Source organism: Notothenia coriiceps, unplaced genomic scaffold, assembly GCF_000735185.1.
Source record: "Notothenia coriiceps isolate Sejong01 unplaced genomic scaffold, NC01 NC01_scaffold00026225, whole genome shotgun sequence".
NCBI classification, from domain to species: domain Eukaryota; kingdom Metazoa; phylum Chordata; class Actinopteri; order Perciformes; family Nototheniidae; genus Notothenia; species Notothenia coriiceps.
In genome coordinates, this window is record NW_011358926.1 from 710,124 (window position 1) to 721,053 (window position 10,930).

Sequence of the window (10,930 nt, forward strand, 5' to 3'; positions counted from 1 at the left end):
AATCTTTGAAAACTTAACACCTCGGTCTCGCTATAAAGTGTCTATAATCAGTCAGTTCTTTCATTGCGTATTTTAACTCTGACCTGAAATTACCCTTATGTTTACAGTGATATTGGGGGGGAAATTCATATTTTTTTCATCATGATAAAAGTGGGGGTGCAAAGCACCGTTTATCCCCCAAGGTCATTGTGGGGATGCCGCTGCTCTGACTTGCTCATTGCTGCAAGCGCGCCATACCATGAGCATGATGAGGGAGGGGCTTGGCTCCCCATTCTGCAAAAGAGACAGCACCTGTTTGTTCTCTTTTGGGTACGTTTTTTTAAATACAGGCAATTTATTTTGATCCTTTCTTAACATTATTTTAGATAATAACAATATTATAAGATAATATAGTGTTGTCTGGCCCCCCTACACCACCCAGTGCTGGGCCTTGGAATCATCCTACGACCTCCCCCCCCCCCCAGCTACGCCCTGTGTGTGTGGTGTGTCGTGTGAGTGGTGTGTGGTGTTGTGTGTGGTGTGTGTGTGTGTTGTGTCGTGTGTGCTCCTCGTTTGTGGGTCGTGATGTGTCTTTGTGTGTGTGTTGTGTGTGGTGTGTGTGTCTGTCTGTGTGTGTGTGTGTCTTGTTCATGTACGTGTTTGTTGTTTGTGTGTTTGTTGTGTAGTCTGTGTTGTTTTGTGTGTGTGTGTTGTGTCGTGTGTGTGTGTGTTGTTTCGTGGTGTGTGTTGTTGTGTGTGTGTGTTGTTGTGTCGTGTGTCGTGTGGTTGCGTCGTGCGCGTGTGTGCGTGTTTGTGAGTGTGTGTGTGTGTTGATGTGTGTCGTGGTCGTGGGTCTGTGTGTCATGTGTGTGTCCTGTGTGTGTGTGTGTGTGCTGTGTGTGTGTGTGTGTGTGTTGTGTCTGGCTGTGTGTATGGTCTGTGGTGCTGGTGTTATTGTGTGTGCGTGTGTATGTATGGTGTGTTGTGTGTGTGTGTGTGCGTGTGTAGGTGTGTGTGGTAGGCTTGTCGTGGATGTGTGTGCGTGTGTATGTCGTGTGTGTGTCCGTGTGTCGGTGCTGTCTGTGTGTGGTGTGTAGTGTGTGTGTGTGTGTGTGTGTGTGTGTGTGTGTGTGTGTGTGTGTGTATGCGTGTGTATTGTGTGTTCTGTGCTGTGGTGTGTGCCTGCTGTGTGGGTGTGTGTGGTGTGTGTATGTGTTGTATGCGCGTCGGTGTGGTGTGTCTGTGTGTCCATGGTGTGTGTGGTCTGTCGTGTGTATGCTGTGTGTGTGGTGGTGTGTGTTGTATGTGTGTGTGTGTGTGGTGTTGGTCGTGTGTGTTGTTTGTGTCTGTGTACCCCTCCCTCGTTGCCCCCCCTCCCGCCGCGTGTCTGTGTGTGTGTGTTGTGTGTGCTGGTGTGTGTGTTGTGTGTCGGCTGTGGTTGCGTGTGGTGTGTGTGTATGGTGTCGTTGTGGTGTGTGTGTGTGTGTTGCTGTGTAGCTGTGTGTGGGTGGTGTTGTGTGTGTAGTGTGAGGTAACGGTACAACACCTTGCGACTACGTCAGGAGCATAGCGCGTCAAGATGATGAGAGCAGCTCTGATGAAGGGTTAAAAAAGAGCATCTTTTCTGACTGCCATCATCACTCTGTGTTTGTGGAACCGTGCTGAGTAAAACATGATAACAGTGTCCTTTCACCATTCAAATAAAAGAGAAATGAAGTACTAAGGGTTGTCTTCACCTTAATAGTCCGGACCTTCATCAGTATACTTTGGATATAATTAGTGTGACATACCTAATCTAGAGCTATTTATCTTTTTTTTTCAAAAAATACCAAACACAGATCTGCATTACATTTTAGACAATTCTGTAAATTTGCTCATGACACTGTCCTTTATGATGGGCTGATTCTGTGAAAAGCCCAATGACTACCGGACTGGCCTATGTAAAACGCGTCTCCAGCTTTTCCAAAAAAACGCAATGTCCGTGGCTGTCTCCTCCTGATTGGTGGAGTTAGCCCAATAGCCGTAGCGCCACTTCTGTGACGTCATAGAAGTGTTCAAATCTAGATCAGTCTGTATCAGATCCGTTGCAGCCCCTTTTTAAGAGATTTGGGTATGGAGGAAAATAGAGAGGGTTGTGTTTTCTGACACTTGGTGAGTTCCCTGGAACACCGGGGACACATATTCATGTATAGAAGATGTACAAAAGTGCATTTTGCATGATAGGTCACCTTTAAGTTATAATGTGTACAGTTTATATTGATTTGTACACATTTGATTTGAAAAAAAAAACCCTGAAAAAGTAAAACACTTCACAAAGTTATCTATTATGATAAATAAACAAGAGTAATTTCACTCAAAATTAGGTTAGTGACTAATAAACATCTCCTCCAAACAATTGTTCAGTAGCTGAGTGACGTACCTGTGCATCCACCTCATCAAAAAGCTGACACCAGGGGGAGTTCACGGTCTTGATGGCAAACTCATAAGCACACAAATAAAATGCAGCTTCGGCCATATCTGCAGCAAAATGTTGATAAGTAAAATCAGAGAGGACAGTCGGCCATTAAAGCTCGGTTAAGTAACATCAGAAAAGCAAGCTAAAGTAAGAAAGAAAAACCCAGCCCTGTCCCAAATCTTTTTTCATACGGAGAAGGTACCAGCACTAGCTCCTAACAATGAAAATTAACAACAAATACATTCTAAAACAGATCACCCAACATAGATTTAAAAAAAAAAGATTTGTTGATTTGATTACTTGTAAGTTTGCTGAAAATGTTCACCACTAAAGTACAATACCAACTGTGTCCTGCATTATTTTTGCAATAGTGTAGCCCCGTCTTGTCAAGGTGCCCTGCTGTGTCTTAATCTAGTTCTTCCACATTTATTGGTTGACTTTGTGCATTTTACCAGTGGCAGGTAAATAAGACTAGGGGAGGCTAAGTCTTCCCTAAATAGTTTTTTCCTATATTATTGTGCAAAACAATGTTTTCTAAACGTCTCACAGGCATGCTTATTAAATAAAGAATCTGAATACTTGCTCTACGACTGACCGTCATTGATGGTATTGTAGGGGACTCTGAGTCTGTCTGCAATCTTCTCCGTGACCCTCCTCATTTCTGGTCCCTGTCTGAACTTGTCCACCTCTGACAGAGCTGTGGGGTTCTTATCAACTTCCTGCACAAACCTGGCGCAATGGTCAAAGAACCTCATGAGAGCATCATTCACTGCGTGGTCAAACTCCTTATCTGTGTAGGAACAAAGTTACATATTACTCTGATAATCTGTTAAAGTGGTGAATACTTTTATATTGTATTGGCGGTAAAGTTAGTTTGAGGTTGGATATTTACGTAAACATTTCAATAGAGATGATAAGGTCTGTTGTTAACACTAGCTCAAGAGATTGTAATGCTTTGTTCTACGAAATAAAACACAGAAGCTTTTTCTTTTCATAAAAACGACAGTTACTAACCAGGGCCTAACTGTGTGATGACTACTAAACGTCATCACGCCGAACATGAGTCTGTATTTAGCTTAGCGGTGGTGATTGAAGATATGGGACAATAGTTGAAGTTAGTTTATAGCCTAATGTTAGCTTTTTATTTCAATTTCCTTTATGCTTAAAAACCGTGTTAATATGTGGAAATTATCCTGCTGAACAAAGTGTGTAAGTATCATAAACATGTGTTTGCCACAGATCTTGTATTCTGCAACTTTCCAAAATCCCATTGCTTTTTGTCGAAAGAGCCCATAAGATACTGCGGTCAAGCCAGCAGTCTTTCACTTTTGCGTGGTCAAACCAGCCGCCCCTGTATTTCGAGTGCGCGATTAGTTACAGGTTTACGGTAATGCAATAAAACAACCCTGGAAGAAATGTTTTTTAGACCACATTAAAGTTGACAAAAATGCTCATTTTTGTTCTCTGGAGAGGACTTTGAAACTCAAATTACTGAAAAAGTACACAGTAAAAGTAGTTCATATTATGTTTGCAAGTAGTCGAAGAAGTACTAAGTACAAACATGGCAGACTCATAAACTACTTATGGAAGAAATGTTTTTTAGACCACATTAAAGTTGACAAAAATGCAAATTTTTGTTCTCTGGAGAGGACTTTGAAACTCAAATTACTGAAAAAGTACACAGTAAAAGTAGTTCATATTATGTTTGTAAGTAGTCCTAGAAGTATTAAGTACAAAAATGGCAGTTTCATAAACTACTTATGGAAGAAATGTTTTTTATCCCACGTCAAAGTTAGACAAAAATGCTCCTTCTTGTTCTCTGGAGGGAATTTTGCCATTCTCAAAAAGTACACAGTAAAAGTAGTTCATAGTATTTGTGCAACAAGTTTATGAAGCAATAAGTCCTACAATTATTCTCAAATTACCCTGTTCCTCAATCGCAAATAATAGAAATGAACCACATGCCATCCTCTACTTTGAAATCCAGCTTCCCAGGGTTGTTTTATTGCATTACCGTAAACCTGTAACTAATCGCGCACTCGACATACAGGGGCGGCTGGTTTGACAGCGCAAAAGTGAAAGACGGCTGGCTTGACCGCAGTTCAAATCTGGCATAAATCATCTCTTCTCTTTCCTGAGCATTACCATGCATAATGTATTTGTATGCATCGTCCTTGTTCAAATACATACATACATATTAATATAACATGGGTTAGGGTACATTTAGCAAAGTAACTAAATATGTAAAATAGATAGTAGTGGAGTAAAAGTACAAATTAGCACAATGTTAAAATCCTCAAGTAAAGTACAGGTACCACTATTGCGTGTGCCTCTCTGTGTGTGTGTAATATGTGTGTACATATATACCGGTGTGTACAGGTGAATGAGGGAGGCTGTCTGGTATATCAGACCGGCTCTCTCTCAGACTCTCACCCTGCACACATCAAGCTCTGCTGCCATAACAACTTTGTTCAAACCGGACTTACATTTTTCACGCCGAATTCCCCCAGTACAGCTCGTGTCCGTATTTCTTCCACGTTGCTCATGGTCGCCGCCATCTTGCCTGTAACCAACTCTGCTCCGCCCCCTTGCTCAGTGACGCGTCACTATAGGGAGGGAGGCGGGACAAAACTAGCATCGGCCCAATCCCAAACCACGCCCTACACCCTACCCCTACACACTCCCCCTCCTCGACGGAGTGAACTCCGTGGAGTGACACTCGGAGCTCAACGAGGCTCCCTCCTGTCAGATGGAGCGAGTAAATACAGCAGCATGCTTTGCGAGAAACTCCCATCTCTCCGGCAGAAACAGGAAATGCCGTAACTGTATGTAGTGATGGCAAAATGAAGCTTTGAATGAAGCATCGAACCACTTGGACAATTGTGTCGCAAATAGGTTCATTTCTCGAAGCTTCAGTTACAGCGACCTCTCCTGGCGAAGTGCAAGGCTGCAGTGGGCTGCAGTGGGTTTAACGTATCTTTGCCTTCAAAAATATTCGATGCACACACACACTAAGACTGAATATCATGTTCTATTTGCAATTAAAGATTGATAATTGTGTGTATTGGGTTATTGAGAAGAGACTAGAGAGTGCTGGACATTTTTGTGGGTGGAGAGGGCCTTTTATCAGTTATTAAAGTATTAAAGTTGAAAAGCAATGATTAAAAGTGTATCTATTCCGGGCTTTGAACCAGCTGCGCAGAGGACATCGCCGCATAGATGAGAGTAACATCTACGTCACTTCCGGGCAAAAATTAAGGCCCCGCCCACTTTTGGGGGGGTCATTTGAATGGCGGTCAATACAAATTCTGAAGTTTTTGCCAATTCTATGGGCATAGATATGTCTCATAATTATTTGTGTGAACATAAAAATAATTTGTGTGTAAATATGTGATTTGTAAATGTAAAACACCATCCACAAATGCATTTAAAAGATTTGTAAACTCACAAATAAATTTGCAAATGTAAAACGGATCTGCAAATACGCTAAATATTTTTACAAATAAAAAAAAGATCTGTGAATATCTCTTTAACATTTACAACTTTCGATCAGGCGGGTCAAAGTTACAAAGCACTTCACATCTTATGAATCGGCCTAGTTTTACCTTACCAGTGCGGTAAGGTAATCTGTAGAAAAGCACCGTATTTAGGTTAGCCAGTAAGGCTACATTAAATGTTATAATATTCATCGTGTCCTTTCTACTGTATATGCATATATTCCTGTCTATTGCTTTGATTTGTAGTTAATGTTATTATAAATGTTTAGGACTTGTTTCCACACATTTCACAATTTGTCTGTTTGTCTGTCTGTCTGTCTGTCTGTCTGTCTTTAGGTAGGTAGGTAGGTATACTAGGAAGGTAGGTAGGTAGACGGATGGATAGATAGATGGATATATAGATAGATAGATGGATATATATATATAGATAGATACAGATAGATAGATACTTCATTCATCCCAAATTGTGAAATGTGTGGAAACAAGGAAACACAATAACATTACATACAAATGAAAGCAATAGACAGGAATATATGCATATACAGTAGAAAGGACACAATGAATATTATAACATTTAATGTAGCCTGAAGGCTGGCCTAAATACGTTGCTTTTCTACAGATTACCTTACCACTGCACTGGTAAGGTAAAACTAGGCCGATTAATAAAATGTGAAGTGCTTTGCAACTTTGACCCGCTTGACTGAATACACAAAAAACAATGAAGAAAGTTGAACCAATAAACTAACACAAGCTAACTGTATCACTATAACATGATGAAGATGGTGATAAAGAATGCCATCTAACGTTTCCGCTGTTCATTAAAAAAAACAGCGCATTAAACACACCATCATCCTCTTACTTTGAAATCATGCGGAAAGGTCGTCATCAGCAGGCCACGTGGTTTCCCGAAAATAACGAGTGACACGAGTAGATTTTAGCCGAGACCCGGCGGAAAGGTATGTCTCCAAAACTCTGCGTGTGGTAAAAGAGACGATCCACAAGCAGAGAGATTTGAGATCCACCAAAGGTGGCATTTTTGTGTCGACAAAATACAAAATGGATTCACAAATGCCTGATCGAGAGTTTGTAAATGTTAAAGAACATATCCCAGATCTTTTTTTTATTTGTGAAAATATTTAGCGTATTTGCAGATCCCGTTTTACACTTGCAAATGTATTGGTGAGTTTGCAAATCTTCTTAAAATGCATTTGTGGATGGTGTTTACATTTACAAATTCACTATTTACACACAAATTATTTGTATGTTCAAACGAATAATTATGAGACATATCTAAGCCCATAGAATGGATATGAGGCAGTGCATTGAATCGCGTGAATTGGACCGCGAACCAGTCAAGTGATTCATTCAGGAAAATGAAGCCAGTTGCTGCTTCCGAAATCTAAATGTCACGTGATTTGAAGCAGTCGAACCACTGGCGACAATGTGTCGGAAATAGTATAATTAGATATTAGCTATATAATATAGACCTATTATATAGAATTATAAATATATAAATAAATATGTATATATAATAATTATATTATAGAACTATAAATAAATATAAATACTATATAAATGTGTATATACTATATATATAGAATACAAATATCATATTAATAATAAATATGTATATAAAAAACTGTATATATCATGAATATCATTTACAAATAAAGATGGATGGATGCATGTATGGTGTTATTGAAGGAGGAGGGGTTCTGGGAAAATATGGCATAGTTATGGTGTGCTTGTGTAACTTTTGGCAGGGGGCCGTTCATGTTGGGATGGGGGAACACTCAAAAGAATTTTATTCAGGAAACATTATTTTTTCCAAACAGTTTTTGGATTGAGTCCGATTTTTTTCTTGCTTACAATTTCCCCGCAATTTGAAAACACTTTGCTCAGATGGAACCGATGATGCTGGCATGCATAAAAAATAGTTTAGCCAGTTTGAAGAGATTAGACATTTTGATTGTCCACCCCAATTTGTCTCTTCGATCTTTTCCAGCGGTGGATCAGTCATGTAACCGCTGCACCTACACTGTAGCATCTGCTGTGCATCCTTGCCGTCCTCGCTTCAGTGTGTCAGGTAGTGCGTTTTTTCCTCAGTTTGTGTGAAAATGCTGTCAGTCGTTTAACTGATGCCGCTGTCCTGTACTTGATATAAAATCCAAATATTTTTAAATCTAGGATCCCAGCAGTGTTAACAGGTCAATGCAGTTTGGCTCTCCGTGGTGTCAAATTGTTTTGCATATTTTGACACGCATGTTCTCTCCCAGTATTTTGCTTTGTCGTGGCTTGTTTTTCCAAATTGTGGTGCATACAAGTATAAGCTTAAACATTTTCGTCATGTGGATGGTCTTGGACCCCGAGAACCTCTCTTCTCCTTCGGACGTTCTACTGTGTGCCTGGAAAAAAGGGGAGAGCAATTGCAGGCATGCATCTGCTGTTTCAATAGTCCTCAGAGGACAGAGGTTCACGTCTGTTTTTTCAACGTCTTAAGAGCTGCCCCCCACTGACTGCCTCTCTTTGAAAAGCTGTTGTAGGCATTAGGTAGGTTACTGTTCCAGGCGGGTGGTCTCCCACCTCCTGAAGAGAGCTTCAGCACAGGGCGATTCATCTGCTCCTGCACTTCTCTGAGCTTCCTCTTTTGCTGTTGTGGCTGGTTTAAAAGAACGTGACCACTTTCTCATAGCCCTTGTGTGTAGTCTTGTAGGCCAAGGAGTTGCCATCCAGAGATTTCTTCACCACTACATTTAGTGAACTGAGCAAAGCAAAGTGCATGTCTTAGATTAAAACTTCTGGGACAGGGCAACCAATATTTGCTTCTGCATCGTCCAAATTGAGGTCACTTTGCCTTCAGTGCCCATTCCCTCCATGAGAGAATCTCATTGCAGCAGTTGATGTTAACCGCTGTATGAGCTTCAAGGGAAAGGCAGTACTCCAAAAGCACTGGTGGCTAGCTCGCAGAAGTCATCCACATAATGGCAGGTCCTCTGCTTTGATATGCGTCCATATTAAGGAGGTCCCATATCATCAGTCCGGCTCACAAAGCCTCTACCCTCTGCATGACAGCCTTGGCCTTCGTCTTCTCCTCCTCATAGCGCTTTACCACCATCTCCTTTAGAACCCGTCCTGGATGGAATAGTGGTATCTAGGATCAAGCAAGGGTCCACAAACCTCCTTTGAAGCCACATCATCCCACGATGGAAAAGGGACCTGCGACTTTCACCACCATATCACAAGGCCCCATCCAATCTCGCTCGGTCCACCTAAGACAAAGAAATAAAGACATAAAGAATAAACAAACCAAAAAAGCAAATAAGGATTTATGTTGAAATTGTACTCAAAGGAAGCAGACTTAATGAGTCATTGGAATACAGTCCATAGCATATTGTTGTTAGTGTTACTAGTTAATAATAATAATTATGCATACCATGTATGTTCCCCTGGTTTTACAGCAAAAAAGCTCCATGTTTGGCAGTGAAGTGCCTAGTCATGGAGGAACCTATTCCCATGATACTTCAGTTCAGTTGAAGACACCAAGCACCTGGACCTGTAGAGAAAGGCAGTTGGAAATAAAAATACAATTTCAGTTATAGAGCTATAGCCTATGGCTACATTGATCATATACATATTTTACTTGAATGCTACTTAAATAGATTTGAGATAAACCATAGCTATAATACTGTAGTTGACTACCTTATCAGCGCAATCAGTTGAAGAGACCACATCGTCAGAACTAACTCTCTTCCTGGCTGGCTCATAATGATCCAAACGCAAATACTANTCATTTAAGGTAAAGTGGGTTATTGAACCTGAAGCTTGTTGCTTCTGCCCTCCTCGACTACGGTCTGGGAGCCGACAGGAAAGTTCAACACACAGATGGCCAGTCCGCCCCTTTGTAGCATATTATTTCGATGAGAGATGAGCAGATCGCCACTGGGCTTTCAACTAAATACACAGCCACGCAAAAACTGCGGCATTTGCGCAGCTCCTTATGGGTACTGCAATTAGTGAAGTGCTTTCCTCCGTGGTGAAACCATCAGTACTACACCAAGGAGGAAAGCGGCAGAAAGTCACCTGGAGATAAAGAGAGCGGGGCTGCGTTGCGTGCATGGCTTCCTTCTACTGCGGTCAAGCCAGCCGTCTTTCACTTTTGCGTGGTCAAACCAGCCGCCCCTGTATTTCCAGTGCGCGATTAGTTACAGGTTTACGGTAATGCAATAAAACAACCCTGGGAAGCTGGATTTCAAAGTAAAGGATTGCATGTGGTTCATTTCTATTATTTGCGATTGAGGAACAGGGTAATTTATGAGGATAATTGTAGGACTTATTCCTTCATAAACTTGTTGAACAAATACTATGAACTACTTTTACTGTGTACTTTTTGAGAATGGCAAAATTCCCTCCAGAGAACAAGAAGGAGTATTTTTGTCTAACTTTGACGTGGGATAAAAAACATTTCTTCCATAAGTAGTTTATGAAACTGCCATTTTTGTACTTAAAACTTCTTAGACTACTTGTAAACATAATATGAACTACTTTTACTGGGTACTTTTTTAGTAATTTGAGTTTCAAAGTCCTCTCCAGAGAACAAGAATGAGCATTTTTGTCAACTTTAATGTGGTCATTCTTGTTCTCTGGAGGGGACTTTGAAACTCAAATTACTCAAAAAGTACACAGTAAAAGTAGTTCATATTATGTTTGTAAGTAGTCCTAGAAGTATTAAGTACAAACATGGCAGTTTCATAAACTACTTATGGAAGAAATGTTTTTTATCCCACGTCAAAGTTAGACAAAAATGCTCCTTCTTGTTCTCTGGAGGGAATTTTGCCATTCTCAAAAAGTACACAGTAAAAGTAGTTCATAGTATTTGTGCAACAAGTTTATGAAGCAATAAGTCCTACAATTATTCTCATAAATTACCCTGTTCCTCAATCGCAAATAATAGAAATGAACCACATGCTATCCTTTACTTTGAAATCCAGCTTCCCAGGGT

The 10,930-nt window shown here is 40.6% G+C and overlaps 1 protein-coding gene across 1 annotated transcript in view; it reads right to left on the reverse strand.

Annotated features, from left to right (window-relative positions):
• minpp1a (multiple inositol-polyphosphate phosphatase 1a) overlaps positions 1-10,930 on the reverse strand; it is a 24,159-nt gene that overhangs the window by 3,981 nt on the left and 9,248 nt on the right. Inside the window, exons 2-3 of the mRNA XM_010784189.1 lie at positions 3,030-3,224; positions 2,399-2,496 (exon numbers count right to left, since the gene is read on the reverse strand). Coding sequence (XP_010782491.1) covers positions 2,399-2,496; positions 3,030-3,224 — 293 coding nt within the window. The remainder of the gene's footprint in view (positions 1-2,398; positions 2,497-3,029; positions 3,225-10,930) is intronic.